The 18,478-nt window shown below is 40.8% G+C and overlaps 1 protein-coding gene across 1 annotated transcript; it reads right to left on the reverse strand.

The window, feature by feature from the left end:
- Positions 1–8,582: 8,582 nt before the first annotated feature.
- Positions 8,583–17,407, reverse strand: dlx3 (distal-less homeobox 3). The gene is given in 3 exon segments (NM_001030395.1): positions 8,583–9,840; positions 12,490–12,680; positions 17,032–17,407. Coding segments are annotated over 3 exon segments (834 nt in total). The 5' UTR covers positions 17,363–17,407; the 3' UTR covers positions 8,583–9,528.
- Between the last annotated feature and the right edge of the window lie 1,071 nt (positions 17,408–18,478).

An 18,478-nucleotide genomic window follows, 5' to 3' on the forward strand; every position in this document is an offset into this window, starting at 1 on the left:
GTCCTGGGGTATTATACCTGAAACTGATACTGCATTTATCTTGTTGTGTTCTGGTCCGGACTAGCAATCTGTGGACTTTGGCAAATGCAAAGCTGTCAACCACTCTTTTTTTGGGGAGTTATCCGATTTGGGCTTCTCACCCTTCTCATTGATAGCATTCCCCCGATTTTTCTTCCATCTCCTGAAGTTCTCCATTAAATTCCGACAAGCATGCACACTTGCCCGAGCAGCAGTTTTTTGGTTTCAGCGGTCAATTGCACGTGTGCGTCAAAGGGAAGGGCACAAAATGTCTTAATGTCCTCTATATATTGATAATGGGTGGGGGCAGAGGACCTCTTGTTTCTGTCTATATGAATTTTGTGGTCACAACCTCATTGCGCCCCTGCACCCCGGCTGAGCACAACTTTCCCATGTTTGCTATAGTTTATACAGGAGCAGTGGCCAGCTCCATAGTCTAGCTCCCACACTTCCCAGCTACCCAATGGAGCCAATAAAAGAGCAACCATTTGGGGGTTTTAACCTTGAAAACAAGTAAGTTTCAGGTAAAACTCAGTCCCTTTGTTAACTGTATATTGAAGCACTAGAATTCTTAATGAATCAGATAAAAGTGAGTGTAGGACTGGCCAGACTGGGGATGACTTTGACGCAGTTGGCCAGCTTGAAGTATATTGCAGTATATGGACAAACAATCCCTGTTTTGTTTAAAGGGGGGACATTTCTTGATAGCTTAATGCACAGAATGTCTTAATGTCCTATAATATATATATATATATATAAAATATATATTTAACCGTGGTCTAATTAACATGGGTGCGGCCTAGCATGATGTCACTAATGATGTCACTGCGCATTCATTTTTCAAAGGTTTTAAGTATATTAGATGTTCATTTTGGTGCTGTCCCACAGTTCTTCCAGAGGCGTCAGTGCAGCTTTCATAGAAGCCTGAGTGAATGCCATTCTTATTTTCAGAAGATGCAGTATCTCTGAGATTTAACAAGCACCTCAAGCTGTCACATGTAGCTTTGCCTCTCTTCCCAGTATAAAGGAAAACAATGTGTAACGGCTCAGTCGTGCTTGGCTGCTCTCAGAGGCGCAGCACCTTCTGAGCATCAGAACTGTATGAGTGTATAATAGTCTAAACTGATCAAAATCCAACACCACTTGAGCACTGGGGCTGGTTGAGGGGAGACCTCAGATATCAAATCCGAATCCTACTGAAAAAGGCTGAATCTTGACCGAAATCCAAACCGAATCCTGGATTCGGTGCATGGTTGAATCTAAGCACTTTTGCGGGATTCAGACAAACTTCAAACCATGAAACAATAATCTGGCTATAAATGCTGTATTGTATGTACTGAACTTTCTGTACCATCTCAGGGGTCCAGCAGCTCTATAATAGTAATTATTTAGACCAGGGATCCCCAACCTTTTTTACCCGTGAGCAACATTCAAATGTAAAAAGAGTTGGGGAGCAACACAAGCATGAAAAAGGTACCTGGGGGTGCCAAATAAGGGCTGTGATTGGTTATTTGGTAGCCCCTATGTGGACTGGCAGTCTAAAAAAGGCTCTGTTTGTCTTTACACTGGGTTTTATGCCACCAAAACTTGCCTCCAAGCCAAGTAATAAAAAAATGAACATCTGCTTTGAGGCTACTGGGAGCAACATCCAAGGGGTTGGGGAGCAACACAAGCATGAAAAAGGTACCTGGGGGTGCCAAATAAGGGCTGTGATTGGTTATTTGGTAGCCCCTATGTGGACTGGCAGTCTAAAAAAGGCTCTGTTTGTCTTTACACTGGGTTTTATGCCACCAAAACTTGCCTCCAAGCCAAGTAATAAAAAAATGAACACCTGCTTTGAGGCTACTGGGAGCAACATCCAAGGGGTTGGGGAGCAACACAAGCATGAAGAAGGTACCTGGGGGTGCCAAATAAGGGCTGTGATTGGTTATTTGGAAACCCCTATGTGGACTGGCAGTCTAAAAAACGCTCTGTTTGGCTTTACACTGGGTTTTATGCCACCAAAACGTGCCTCCAAGCCAAGTAATCAAAAAATGAACACCTGCTTTGAGGCCACTGGGAGCAACATTCAAGGGGTTGGGGAGCAACACGAGCTACTGGTTGGGGATCACTGATTTAGACCTTTAAAGTTGCCCATGGCAACAGTAGGCTGTTGGAGAGTGTGAGGGTCCCCCTGCTAAGCAATATGGCAGATAGCGCCAAGGTTAATTTGCCAAAATAAAAAATCATTCTGTACAGTAACCCAAATTGGCTTGTGAATGAGGTCATAAGCTGACCCTAAACTCTATCTGGGCTTACACTTCTAGAAGCAAACCAATGTATCTTTTGTCCTAATGAGTCAGATATTCCTATACTGGCAAACCTTGCCTAACCTGGTTTAACACAGGCACTTGTTGCTGATGACAATGCAATGGATCTCATGCATGGTGGCCGTCCAGTTACAGAGGAAATTTAATTTAAACTGTCATGTGTAGCAGATACAAGCCAAGATCCAATGCTGTTCCTCTCTGGCTGTTATTCATCACTGCAGAATCAAACAAGCATCATTGGAAAGCACTTAAAGCCATTTAGAACATTTCTGTATAGATTCATCTACTCTCATTAACATTCCAATATGCTGTTGTTCACAGACGTCTGGTGTTTACAGCAAACGTTGCCAAGCGCAGCAGCTGTGGTACCAAAACAACTGGACAGTCATTATACTTAAATGACCAGAACCAATAGTACTTGCTCTTAAAATTAGAAAAACAGCTAGAACTGTGTTCTCCCCATGCCTAAATGGTAAAATAACCCTGGTTTCGGATCAGGGGTTGTCTAACAAAGTTCTAAGCAGGTTTGCCACTAGGGATGCACCGAACCCACTTTTTTGGTTTTTGCTGAACCCCCAAACCCACCCTGAAAAAAGCATGGATTTGGCCCGAATCACAAACCGAATCCGGGACTCGGTGAACCCCTATTTGCCACTAACCCATTAATTTGGATTTCACTTTCTTCCCCACTGCCCCACCACTTACTTGGGGAAAAACTTGGGGCTTGGGGTAGTAGAATCTTTAGATGTCCCCTTTGCTTTCCATCCATTTATTTGAAAAGTAATAATTATAACAATCCCTGATGCTTCATGGGGCTTCTACTGGTGTCTCATGGGGCTTCTTTCTCCCATACAGGACTGTTCTGCCCCCAATAAGGGGTAATTATATCTTAGTTGGGATCAAGTACAGGTACTGTTTTATTATTACAGAGAAAAGGGAATCATTTAACCATGAAATAAACCCAATAGGGCTGTTCTGCCCCAATAAGGGGTAATTATATCTTAGTTGGGATCAAATACAGATACTGTTTTATTATTACAGAGAAAAGGGAATCATTTAACCATGAAATAAACCCAATAGGGCTGTTCTGCCCCAATAAGGGGTAATTATATCTTAGTTGGGATCAAGTACAGGTACTGTTTTATTATTACAGAGAAAAGGGAATCATTTAACCATTAAATAAACCCAATAGGGCTGTTCTGCCCCCAATAAGGGGTAATTATATCTTAGTTGGGATCAAGTACAGGTACTGTTTTATTATTACAGAGAAAAGGGAATCATTTAACCATGAAATAAACCCAATAGGGCTGTTCTGCCCCCAATAAGGGGTAATTATATCTTAGTTGGGATCAAGTACAGGTACTGTTTTATTATTACAGAGAAAAGGGAATCATTTAACCATGAAATAAACCCAATAGGGCTGTTCTGCCCCCAATAAGGGGTAATTATATCTTAGTTTGGATCAAGTACAGGTATTGGTTTTTTTTACAGAGAAAAGGGAATCATTTAACCATGAAATAAACCCAATAGGGCTGTTCTGCCCCCAATAAGGGGTAATTATATCTTAGTTGGGATCAAGTACAGGTACTGTTTTATTATTACAGAGAAAAGGGAATCATTTAACCATGAAATAAACCCAATAGGGCTGTTCTGCCCCCAATAAGGGGTAATTATATCTTAGTTGGGATCAAGTACAGGTATTGTTTTTTTTTACAGAGAAAAGGGAATCATTTAACCATGAAATAAACCCAATAGGACTGTTCTGCCCCCAATAAGGGGTAATTATATCTTAGTTGGGATCAAGTACAGGTACTGTTTTATTATTACAGAGAAAAGGGAATCATTTAACCATTAAATAAACCCAATAGGGCTGTTCTGCCCCAATAAGGATTAATTATATCTTAGTTGGGATCAAGTACAGGTACTGTTTTATTATTACAGAGAAAAAGGAATCAGTTTTAAAATTCTGAATTATTTGATCAAATTGAAGTCTATGGGAGACAGGCTTTCCGTAATTCGGAGCTCTCTGGATAATGGGTTTCCAGATAAGGGGTCCCATACCTGTATAGATATATTATATTTCTTATCTATAGTGATAAAAGATAGCAAGAGCGCTAGTTAAAAAAATCATTGAGAGATCCATGTGGTTATGACCTTTGCCAGTCCCATCTGACTATTTATAAGAACAACCTATTTACCAAACCATATTGCCTCTACCGTCTCTCACCTAGAAATGTGTTGTTCATAATTCTGTATATAAATCCATAATGGCAATACAAATCAATATGTTAGTGTACAACACAGCTCACCAGCAGCACTGAGCACTAACTCCTGTCAGAATCGTTAATCCCTGATTAAAACTACATGCAGGGATTAAGGTAGCAAATAATTATTTTTCAATTCCTTTAGTGATGATTCCTTTAATAACACCTTGAAAGAAAGTTATTGGAGTTGCAAGATAGAACTGATTCCATCGGAACGTGTATGTACTTGCAATACCACTCGGGGCCAGTTTTGCCAGGAAGCAAACATTCATCATAGAACAACAAACCGGCATTTAAACCCAACTTTAACCAAAAGCCAAAGACCCCTTGATAAAGTACCTTCATTTATAAGGTTTCCATAATGGGTTAAAAAACAACAATTTAAATATCATTAAAGTCATCATGGCTGTTCTTAAAAACTATATACAATGGCATTTTAGTGTCGCTCAGTTTGCAGTCTCCAAAGAAATACATAGGTACCATTGAAGCACGTAGATGTCTACTCTTGGGGGCCTGTTCATCAAAGTACGAGTTTGAATTCTGAATTGGGTAAAAATCTGATTAAATACAATAATTTCTGATGATCGCAAATATCATGAAAAATCTTACGAAAAAATGGTATTAGTCATGATAATATCTTACTGGCGATCAATGGCACTCTGCAGCTCCAACCCGGCCCAAGGAAAGTCTCCCAGAGTGCCATTGAGCCCTATGGGAGACTTTCCTTGGGCCGGGTTGGAGCTGCAGAGTGCCATTGAGCCCTATGGGAGACTTTCCTTGGGCCGGGTTGGAGCTGCAGAGTGCCATTGAGCACTATGGGAGACTTTCCTTGGGCCGGGTTGGAGCTGCAGAGTGCCATTGAGCCCTATGGGAGACTTTCCTTGGGCCGGGTTGGAGCTGCAGAGTGCCATTGAGCCCTATGGGAGACTTTCCTTGGGCCGGGTTGGAGCTGCAGAGTGCCATTGAGTCCTATGGGAGACTTTCCTTGGGCCGGGTTGGAGCTGCAGAGTGCCATTGAGCCCTATGGGAGACTTTCCTTGGGCCAGGTTGGAGCTGCAGAGTGCCATTGAGCCCTATGGGAGACTTTCCTTGGGCCGGGTTGGAGCTGCAGAGTGCCATTGAGCCCTATGGGAGACTTTCCTTGGGCCGGGTTGGAGCTGCAGAGTGCCATTGAGCCCTATGGGAGACTTTCCTTGGGCCGGGTTGGAGCTGCAGAGTGCCATTGAGCCCTATGGGAGACTTTCCTTGCGCCGGGTTGGAGCTGCAGAGTGCCATTGAGCCCTATGGGAGACTTTCCTTGGGCCGGGTTGGAGCTGCAGAGTGCCATTGAGCCCTATGGGAGACTTTCCTTGGGCCAGGTTGGAGCTGCAGAGTGCCATTGAGCCCTATGGGAGACTTTCCTTGGGCCAGGTTGGAGCTGCAGAGTGCCATTGAGCCCTATGAGAGACTTTCCTTGGGCCATACCGAAGCTTGAATGAATCCGAAACTTTCGTAGTCTGCGCGACAATACAATTTTGTCGCACAAATTTTGTCGCAAAGTACCAAAAAGTCGTGCAAAATACAAAAAAGTCGCTCAACTATACAAAAAAGTCGCAGACAATACGCACAGTACGATAAAATACAATTTTTTTGTATTTTGTACCTGTCGTACTTTAATAAATAGGCCCCTTAGGGGCAGTTTATCAGCATGCAAGTTCTGCTTTTTACTGCAATTTGAGATTCTCGCTGCAAAAATTGCAAATTATTATTCCCAAAACTCAAATTTGAGATTTGTTAAGCACAAAAATGTAAAAAAAAAAAAAACAAATATAAAAATATGCCACCTCAAATCTGGCAAATGCATGTAGAAGTCAATGGGAGCTATTTTTCATTTTGAGTTTTTGCAATTACTTGAAACTTAGCAAACGCATTAAAAACGATGGGTAGAATATGGTTTTTGTTTTTACACAATCTAGTTTTTACTAATTGAATAAAAAAAATAGATTTTTGATAAAAAGACAGATTTCAAATTTTGAATTTTTCAAAAACTCCATTAAATGACAGGAAAAACTCAAAATGAAAACCCCATTTTCAATGAGTCTGCAAAAATCTTACTGTTTTTAAAAAAAAAACTACAAAATGAATATAATTTCAGTGTTGAAAATTCACCTCCTTTGGACCTGCTGGGTTTTAGTTGCTGAAATTGTTTCAATTTCAACTTTTAAATTTCATCTTGAAAATTTTGCACTGGAAAATGTTTGAATTTACAGTTGCTTTGATTTTCTTAAATTGTGGCATACATTTAAATGAAAAATTTTTTAATAAAATTTTAATAAATCTGCCCCATAGGTTCATGTAATTCTGTAAAGATTAAAAAAAAGTAGAATTTGTATTCTATTTCATAGAAAAATATGCAGTTCCATCTTGGTTATAGTAGTGACTAACAATGAATTAAAGTAGGTTAAGAAATGGGCAAAATAATTTGACATGGATTCATGGCGGATTTCAACGTTTTGCCATTGGCGGATTATTTTGCAAAACAGGCAGCGAAATTTGATGCGTGGCAACAAATCGATGCCCGTGACAAAAAAAATTGTTGCACACATAAAAAATTGACACGCGTCAAAGAAATTGTTATTCACGTCATCTTTTTGGATGCTAAAAATCATAGAAAATGCTAAAATATTGCGTGCCCAAAAGAAATTGTTGCATGCATCATTTTGTTAGTTGGTTAAGAAACTACTAGTCAGAGGCGGGTCATCGGCCGGGCACCCTAGGCGACCTGGCCAGCCACTTCACCCCCACTGCATTCCCCTCCCCCCCACAAGCACACACGGGGACGCCGTAGAGCAAGACGCGCAGATACCGTGCAGGGAGGGAGCGCCGGAAAATCAAATGTGGGGGTAAGAGATCCTGGACTAGGGGTTGGCAACAGAGGTACCTGCCTAACCTCCCTCACCCTAGGCAGGTTTCCCTGAATTACGGAAAGGCCATCTCCCATAGACTCCATTTTAATCAACTAATTCACATTTTTTTAATAAAACAGTACCTGTACTTGATCCCAACTAAGATATAATTACCCCTTATTGGGGGCAGAACAGCCCTATTGGGTTTATTTAATGGTTAAATGATTCCCTTTTCTCTGTAATAATAAAACAGTACCTGTACTTGATCCCAACTAAGATATAATTACCCCTTATTGGGGGCAGAACAGCCCTATTGGGTTTATTTCATGGTTAAATGATTCCCTTTTCTCTGTAATAATAAAACAGTACCTGTACTTGATCCCAACTAAGATATAATTACCCCTTATAGGGGGCAGAACAGCCCTATTGGGTTTAATTACTTTTAAAACTTATTTTTAAATACTTTTTTAGTAGACTTAATGTAGGAGATACGAATTACAGAAAGACCCCTTATCCAGAAAACCCCAGGTGCCAAGCATTCTGGATAACGGGTCCCACACCTGTACTGTCATTTACAGAATTGTGTCATAAAATAATGTTAAAATGAATCAAAATTGTATTTAACATTTTCTCATGTAGTTGTTATATACTTCTGAATTATTAGGAAAGATTGTATTACAATACCTACAGGGAAAGTGGTGTAATACAAAATTGTGTGTGTAAACCCACGCATACAAAAAATAAATGTAAAAAAGTATATACTTATGAACACGGGGCAGATACTTGGGTTTAAGAAAGCAGGTAGAGACGGGATAGGATGTTTACAGGGTGTGTGGCAAATGCATGAAACGCATAATGTTGCCTTTATTATTGTGTGTGTCATCCTCAAACCCTCCCTAACTGGATGAGCAGCGTTACATACTTGTACTCAGAGATATATTTATATAGAGAGGGTAAAAATAGAGAGGCAATGCTTCAGGCCTGAGTGTTATAAAGACAGAATGTAAGGCCTAACAAGCAATGTGTATGTGTGTGTGTGTACAGATTACATACCTAACATGTAATTCAAGATAAAATAAATTGTACGCAAGCTCCAAACCTGCTGGTTTTCCAGCAAAATACCATAAAAATTTATTTGCATTCACACCATAACATTCTTTAACACCCCCCCCCCCCCCCCATCTTCTAATCAAAGTTAGTTCTCATCATCTTCTTCTCCCATTCCAAACACAACCCCCCAAAAATATTACAAAAATAAGTTAAGGCCAACCATAGTCTTTTTTTTTTTTGTTTTTGTTTTAAATATTTCCATGACACAGGAACGTGACCAAGTTACACAAACAGCAGCTCTGGAAAGAAGTCCGTTCCACCATGGAGTGACACTGAATTCGGGACCTTTTGACCATTCGATGTTCCTTTATGGAAGCTGGTGAGGCCACTGAGATGCAGCCACATCTTACAGTCCCAGGCAGAATCAACTCTACAAGTCTTTGTATCTCGATTCAGTAGAGTTATGGAATATTTTGCTTCTTGTCCCTTATAAAACGTAAAAATTGATCTATTATTTAAATATAGCTTCATTTACTAAGGCACAGAATATCACATTGGTCAAACAGCAACAAGTCCTGGAAAGGGTCTTAAAAATAACACCTTTAGAGTTTTAATTCAGCTATTGCAGTATTTAAACCATGGTTGTCAGGAGAGGCATAAAAGAATGAGAATCTATACTTTAGAACATTACATTAATGTCACTTTCATTAATGATAAATTAAGAGGCCCAACACAAGGTTCGAGAATCCAAGGTTCGAGAAAGACTGACGTATAGTGGCATCCAAAATAATGGATAATCTCCAAAATATTGTCCATCCAAACCACTCAGCCTGAGGGATCAAGCAATTCTTTAGGTGCTGTGTATAAAATGCACCTAATTATCGGTTTGACCTTGAGCTGACATTGTTTTTCAAACTTTTTGACTGTCATCAAATTCCAAAAAAAATAAAAATAAAATACAGGAGGGCACAAAGATAAATTAGTGCCAGTGTCTTTTTTCACTTAATACACTGTATTGGAAGGAGGTTGATGCATAACTTCAGATGGTTGTAGGTGCTGGCCAGGTTGGGTTTGCTGGGTGTACCACGGATGGTAGTTCTCCATATAAGAGGGTGAAGAGCACGGTGGAAGACTTTGCTGCTGCTGCTGCTGCTGAGGGGTTCGGCTTCGACTATTGTCCCATACGGGTGGGGATGAAGGGGAATTGCAAGCCATGGAGTCGCTGTTATTCGGACTGTGTTCCAAACCAGGCCCTTCTCCGGTTTTGTACAGTTTTTTAAACTTAGATCTTCGGTTCTGGAACCAAATTTTTACCTAAAAATTGAAAACAAAAAGATATGAAAATACCCTGTTTCCTCAAAGATTTTTTAAATCTAAAAACATGATATTATATATCAGAAGCATCCATAATACATGATGGAACATGGAATATTGCAGGCTACCCCGCACACTGACCCATCCCACACGTCATAAACTGTTATAGTTCTTGGCCCAAAAATCAACATTTTAAAGTGTGTGAAGTGTTAAAAGTCATACTCCACCTGTTTTTATCCATTTTGACCACCTTCAACTCATAAATAGATAATGAGAAATGGTACAGAGGGGGAGTGTGATTACACCCCAACTAGTGGGTGCTTGGTGAGTATGCATTGGGATCCAAAAATGGAATTGAATTGGATCAGCGAATAAGAATGGGATAAGGTGATCATTTATTGGTGGACCTAAAGTCTTTTGGAAGATCCCCATAATACTTGTATAAACAACTAAGACCTTTAACATGCAAGTGTTTTTTACATCATGGTCCTTGAAAAGGCTGAACCCATCAAAAACGTTCTTGTCACAGTCTGGTACTGGTATGAACTTAAATAATCTAACTTAGTTTTAATTTGTGTTTCTGGGAAGTGCCTTGTTTTCTCTCCAAACCTTTTCAGGCCCTACACTTGCTGTACACATCTATCCTGCATTACCCCCGCCCAATGAGTCATCCCAAGCTCCTCTCCAACAGGACCTAACCCAGTTTCACAGCAGCATCATGTTTTGTAAATCCCTATAAGGAAGCCTCAGGACACCCCCTCCCTGACCATAACCACCCCACCCAGCCACCCTCCACCCTGTTCTGCACTTTACTTACCTCTCATCATGAGGAAATGATAAGGATTTAAATGAAACAACCTTACAGTGGCCATTACAGTGGTCAATGTCAATTCATCATTATAAGCATTATTTGAAGGTGTTTGTTATGTAGCCAGAAACATGCCCCCCAAACTGAGGACCACAACTTGGTCAGACCCCACTTAGCTTCAAACAAGGTTACATATATATGAAGACACTACTGCATCAACCATAGTACTAAAAATAACTATGGCAGCAAATCATCCACAATGTAACCCTAATCGACTTCAAACTGAGGTTCCAAGACTACCTAGGAAACAAAATTGTCACAAAGCCAACATAGTGGGTGTAATCAGCAGCTATTTCATGCAGTTGGGTTAAAATGTTGTCACTTATGAGGGGCATTATGGATTTTGGATACTGTCTCTCTTAGGCCAGCTACAGGTAGCAGCTACTCATTTCTCTGTGTAACATTTGCCTTAATGTAGAAATATAATTTGCCTCTTTGGAATGACCTCTGTATAGTTTGTTTGCAAGGAGAAAATCATTAGACGCAACCAGTATCTATAGCGTCTATACTGGGCCGTCAGATGTTAAAGAAAGCAATAGTATGAGAGAATGGCCCAGACTGGCAATCTGTAGATTCTGGTAAATGGCTGTAAGGGGCCATAGAGAGTCACTTTTATTGGCCTGTGAGGGGTGGCTATATAATTATAGGGAGAGTTACATGGCATTTAAAATGTAAAGTAAGTAAAACTGTTTTTTTAGAAACAATATATAGGAAACAATATAGGGAGTAATAGGTGTTATAGGGGAGGGTTACATAGAGCATTAAGACAGGATCATTTGGAGTTATAGGGTGGGTTATATGGAGTCAAAGGAGGAGTTATAGGGAGGGTTATATGGAGCAATAGGAGGAGTTATAGGGAGGGGTATATGGAGCAATAGGAGGAGTTATAGGGAGGGTTATATGGAGCAATAGGAGGAGATATAGGGAGGGTTATATGGAGCAATAGGAGGAGTTATAGGGAGGGTTATATGGAGCAATAGGAGAAGTTATAGGGAGGGTTATATGGAGCAATAGGAGGGGTTATAGGGAGGGTTATATGGAGCAATAGGAGGAGTTATAGGGAGGGTTATATGGCGTAATAGGAGGAGTTATAGGGAGGGTTACACAGAGCAATAGGGGGAGTTATAGGGAAGGGTATATGGAGCAATAGGAGGAGTTATAGGGAGGGTTATATGGAGCAATAGGAGGAGTTATAGGGAGGGTTATATGGAGCAATAGGAGGAGTTATAGGGAGGGTTATATGGAGCAATAGGAGGAGATATAGGGAGGGTTATATGGAGCAATAGGAGGAGTTATAGGGAGGGTTATATGGAGCAATAGGAGGAGTTATAGGGAGGGTTATATGGCGTAATAGAAGGCATTATAGGAAGGATTATATGGAGCAATAGGAGGAGTTATACAAAGCAATAGGAGGAGTTATAGGGAGGGGTATATGGAGCAATAGGAGGAGTTATAGGGAGGGTTATATGGAGCAATAGGAGGGGTTATAGGGAGGGATATGGCGCAATAGGAGGAGTTATAGGGAGGGTTATATGGAGCAATAGGAGGAGTTATAGGGAGGGTTATACGGAGCAACAGGAGGAGTTATAGGGAGGGTTATATGGAGCAATAGGAAGGAGTTATATCAAGGGGTTTTGGGGAGCAATAGGGAGCATATAGGGAGACCAATATGAAAATATGAAGCATTATAAGAAGGAAGTTTATTGTGGAAAAGTTATTTTAATAAACAAAATGAGTACGGCTCACTAAATGTTATAGTTTATTCGTTTATGGTTTATTACCTGCGTTTGAGTGAGCCCTAACTGGGCGGCTAGTTCTGCTCTCTCGGGCAGTGCCAAATATTGGGCCTTCTGGAACCTTCTCTGCAATGCAGCCAGCTGGTAACTAGAATAGATGGTTCTTGGCTTTCGGATCTTTTTAGGTTTCCCATTAACCATCCGAACTTCGGTTTCTGGCTCTTCCTTCACTGAAACTGTAAGAAGAAAAGAGGAGATGATGATTAAAACAAGAGGGCAGTGTGGAACTGTATGAGTAGGCTAGGCTTTGGGCATATATTGGAACTGTTGTACTCTGCTTGGTATAGATATAGCAGCCTGCTGCCTGCCTCATATGTAGCGCAATGGTTTATTTTCTTTACCAAATTGTTATTTTTTTGCAGTTCTTTCTTAAACCCCACCCCCCCAACACCACCACTTTCTTACACTCCATTCTGCTCAATGCTTAAATATGAAAAAGTTCTTATTTCACCCTCTTGGCACTTTCTTCTCCCGTAGATACCCATCAATAAAGGGAAGGTCCCACAATCTGCCAAATTCTGTTGGTGATTGCATCAGTGTGAATATACAATCATTGCCCTATGCCTGGACTGTGAGTCAAAATAATGTCCCCCTGTACAGGCCCAATTGAAAGCACCAGGCTATAGCAGCTTAGAGCAGCCCCTTGGATATTTGCCAGGGTTTCCAGATTGCTAGCCTAGGCTTGTATCATCTGAATCCCCAATAGGTTGACCTGCCCCATCCAGTTGGTCATTCAACTGCTGAACATCTAAGAAATAACCCACATTTGCTCCATGAAAGCACTTTTGCCCCCCCCCCCCCCAGAGGTCAACAGTGGCCCACCTGTTACTTAGATGGAAAAACTCAACAATGCAAAAGCACCCAGGGCCATTGGTCATCAGACTAGGGGATAATAATAACACATCTGCAAATGTGCTCCACTGAAGACCAAACCAGACAGTTGCATGATGGTCACTTTAGCTAACGAATGCCTTGCCACTGGTTACTTCAACCTTGTACCTATGGTTAGTAACTACTGACCATGAGTCAAAAACTCTCAAAAACTGACGGAAGCTCAACATTACACTCCATCACATCTCCCCTCTCACATTACCTGTTCCTCGTTGTCAAACCACCAACCCACTCTCTCCTGATTGCTATCGCCATCCCTGCTGTTCCTTTGTCTTTCACATCCCACTTCACCTGTTCACATCCCCCCTACCCTCAGGTGCTAGGAGTAGTTAGTCTGTTGTTGTTGTTGATAGGTTCAGGATAAATATCTGGTTTGTTCACTCTGCCCTATGGCTCTGGACTCAGGAATCTGCTAGAGATGCAACTAAACATACGGAATCTCCCTATTCTGCTACAGGTGCACCTACACCCCCCCCCCCCACTCACACTCACACACACAAATGGAACCTTGGCTTTTATTACTGGAATCCTTTGTTTTTATATATAAAGAGACAGAGGGAGAGTCATGGTTCCACGCCCAGTTGGTCTTTTAAAAGGGGTTTATTGGGTGGACATCAAATAAACACCTTTGGTTTAATTAGCAGACCCACAGAGTCTGGAGCCCTGACTTTTTATAAGTACTTTTATATCCTTAAGCAACAGGACACATTATTTCTATTGGCTCCACTTAGGCAAGGACTTCTAAAGGTGGCCATACAAGGGCAGATTTAAGTTTCTGGTTTAAGTCCTTAAGACCAATTCGGCATCTTATCTGCCGTGTATGGGAAACACCAATGGGCCTCCGTGACCAATATCTGGCCAAAAATCAGCCAGATGTCGATCAGGCAGGCTTGATTTTCCTCTTGGATTGGCTTTATATAAGATAGATAAACAGATAAATAGAGATGGATAGATAGATAGATAGATAGATAGATAGGTCATCTATCTGCCAATTGGGCTCCTTTAAACCGAATCAGCCTATGTATGGGCCAGATATCTATGGGCTCTGTAGGGCTGCTATATGATCTAATCGTGGCCCCAGGCACACAATCATTTCATACTAAATTGTCTCAATGCATGGGTGGGCATTTTGGGCCGAGTCCTACATGTTTGACAACCTCTCCAAGGTGCATGGCCAACTGTAGCTACAAAATAAGCTAAATGTAGACAGAAGTAGATAGATAGATAGATAGATAGATAGATAGATAGAATATATTTATGATAAAGATGATGACATAAATATATATAAATGATTCCTAATATAAAACAGGGTAGGCAATTATAAAATATATGCCCTTTATAAACAGTTATTATTATTTTATTTAAATAGTACATGTATAATATAATACATTACATAAAGCTTTAGGGATATTATATATTATTCACAGAAACCACTGTTCCAGCAGAGCTTACAATCTAAGGCCCCAATTACACACACACAGTTGAAAATAAAATGCAATGTGGATATGCAGTGCAGATATGGATAGAGTGAGACTGGGATGATATAATCAGAGACAGACAGTCTGTGTGCATGAAGAGACATTCCAGATAGAGACAGACTGTCTGGATATAAGTACAGTCAGACAGCTTAGCTATAATCACACAACCAGGATATAACTGCAATGAGACAGGGAAGATATAATCAGGGACAGACAGTTGGGATTCAACTGTTTGGGTATAGTAAGATTTTATGGGTATGACCAGATAGAGACAGTTTGATCGATAAAGAGATCACAAAGATTGTTTCCGACTGTGGACAAAGGTATAGCAAGAATGTAGATGGATAACCAGAGATAGGCAGTCTAGATTTTTCCATAGGGATAGTATCAGACTGTGTTGATGTAAGCTGCCATGTTTTTTCCCTACCATGCCATGGTTTTAGTTTCTGCGTGCCATGGGTAAGTTATAGAAACTGTGGTTAAGGTGCCAGTTTGGTGGCCTGCAACTTCTAGAGTAGTCTTGCCAAAGCCAGAAGGTTGGGGTACCTAGGCATTATGGGGGTGACTTAGGACAGCACACAAGATTGTGCATTTCAGGCTGAGCACGAGCATTCTATACTGGAGTGTACAGATCCTCTGTGCCGAGCCAGCGTGCAAAGCACAAACGTAATGTACAACAAGGCCTTATGCACCAACCGACTGCAATGATCTCTGCCAATGTAGTCAGTAGTAAGCAAATCTGAGCATTTTGTCGCTTGCTCAGAAAAATATTAAATGCCCAGAATAGTGCCATAGCTCCAAGGCTGTCTGTTGAATAAAACAGGCAGATCAGATAAGGCCATTGTTAGGGCAGAAGGAATAGACAATGTGGCTAGGCTGCTTTAGGAGTAAGGAATAGACTGGGTGGGATTTATACATTAGACAGGAGAGCATTAACATTATAAAGGTCCGTACCTTTATACAAAACACTAGCAGAACTGCACAGAAACGTTAAAGACAAGTCTTTAAAGCCATATTGTTATTATAAGCTGCTAAGTGTGTCAAAATCTCAAGAAATAGCCTATAATTTTCAATTCTACCTATGTCCCTGAAAAAGGAAAAGCGGACCAACTGCAAAGAAGTATTTTGAAAAGGCATGCTTGGAACATAATAAAATTGCCAAATATGCATGTAATGTTCTTCCTTATAACAAGCCTTATGAACCTCCCTGGCCCAACGACACCATGAATATATATATATATATAAAAGAAACCAAGCATTCAATATAAAGTGACGTACATCTACACAGCATTTCCCCAGTCCTAATTCCTGCCTTGCCAGCTATACAGACAACACTTGGGCTACAAATCCTTGAGACTGACAGCTTTACTCTTTTAACTCCAACCACAAGATCTGAATCATTTTTACTAGGATCAGTGGGACTGGCCCAGAATGCATCACTGGCATTAAACAGGACTGGTTGTTAACCTTTTCACTGCCAGTTTCCCCAATTAAATACTTTCTTTCATGGTGCTGGCAAGCAGTTATTCCCTTACCTGCAGAATGTTCACCCCTAACGCTAATATTTATATCCCATTCACAGAACACAGGGAATGAATAACAAGACAGCAAACTTACTGACTCCCTGGGGGCTGCTAAGGATTGGGGAGGGGGGACCAGTTTCAATATAAAACACAGCTGATATTCTTTCTAAAGGCTTACAGCTAAAAACTATTGTGTTTGCCTTGTAAAGTTCCCCTCCCGCTGTTGTTATTCTGTCTCTCAGGCTGTAATTTGTCTGTGTCCCGCGTTAAACCGACTGCCTCCTATGGACTCTTGCATTTATTATTATCATCTGTGCAGTGCTATACAGAGATTATACATCATACCCATCACCCCCTGCTCCATGGAGCTCACAATCTAGGGTCCCTATCACATTTAAACACACTACGACCAATTAAACTGCCTGTATGTATTTGGAGTGAGTGTGGGACGGAACCAGAGCAGCTAAGGAAACTCACCCAGACATGGGGAACAAGAAAGTTTTGACCCAAAAACATAAAAACATTCATTTGCCCTTCTCTTATTCTCTATCTGTTATTCTTTCCATCTTGCCTTTGCTATTGCTATATCCTAATTGTCCTTCCAATCTCCATTGCCCCTTGTTTCCCATCCTTACCTGTCTCCGGCACTGGAGGCTCTCTGTAATGCCCAAACGCCCGATATCCCCCTCCATACTGATAGTCATCCTTGGGCAGAAAGCTCTCGTTCCCTACTAGCCCATTAAAGTTGTACTGATGGTGGGGGTGGTGGTAGCCATAGCTGCTGATAGATGGGGAGTACGCTTGAGTCTGGAAGAAGTCGTGCTGCCCACCAGAGAGGTGACCGCTATAATAGCCCATATCCGTGGCGGTTGACTCTGGCAGGGTGGGAGAGTCCTTGGTCACAGGATGACAAGAAGTGGTCAGGTCGGTCAACACTGCCATCTTCTTTTCATAGGACCCGCTCATGGTTTGTAGAGCCGGAGAAGAGAGCTCCCTGGAAATTAATCAGACACACATCCCTGCTGAGCCCTGCCGAGCGTCTCCCAGTACAATATAGCCAAGGCAAAGCTCCACAGACCAGTTCTACCCCATAATTATAGGGTAGAGCAGGGAGGGTCTGACATTCCTATTGGCTCCAGAAGGAAAGCCTTCCAGGCAAAACAGATTTCTTCACCACTCACTGTATTTATGGCTCGCTCGGCTTGTCAGTACAAAGAAACACATTTATACACACACACATATATATATATATGTGCCCTTACACAGACACACACAACTATGTTTTATATACGCACCTATACACATTAATGTAAGCAAATCCAAAGATAAACATACAAACAATTATATATATATATCTATAAACAGGACCAGCACACTGTATACACACATATAAATATATACAGCCACTGGCACAAACTCACCACAAACACATATACTGTCCCACAAGTAAATCTATACACACAGTTATGGCACGTGGGGCACAAATAGGGGGCCCATAAGAATGGGGTGCAGAGTGCACTGCTTGGTGCATGGGGCTGGAAGTGCAGAGGGCTCTGGCGCAAGGGGCGGATCTATGCATGTTGCCCCATAGGTGCTTGCTGTAGCGCCAGCTAAAATTAAGTGAATTTAGTTGCATTTTCAAGTCCTTAAATAAATAATCCATTCGCTCTTTCAGTATGGTTATATAACTGCACTGTGTGAATAATGTCTAACAGGGGAACAATAAATACAAATAATTACAATACCACAAACACAAACAATCACTGCTCTCCTGTTTATATTACTTTCTAAATATCCATGTATCTGTCTTTCTATTATCTGTTATCTGATGATTAGCTATAATTATCTAGTCAATTATATATCTATCCATAAATATCTATCATCTATCAATCTATCTATCATCTATATATCTATCTATCATCTATCTATCTATCTATCTATCTATCATCTATATATCTATTTATCTATCTATCCATCATTTATCTATTATTTATGTACCTGTCTGTTTATTGTCTATCTATCATCTATCTATCTATCTAGCATCTATCTATCTATCTATCATCTATCTATCTATCTATCTAT

This window comes from Xenopus tropicalis, chromosome 10 (genome assembly GCF_000004195.4).
Source record: "Xenopus tropicalis strain Nigerian chromosome 10, UCB_Xtro_10.0, whole genome shotgun sequence".
Taxonomy (NCBI): Eukaryota; Metazoa; Chordata; class Amphibia; order Anura; family Pipidae; genus Xenopus; species Xenopus tropicalis.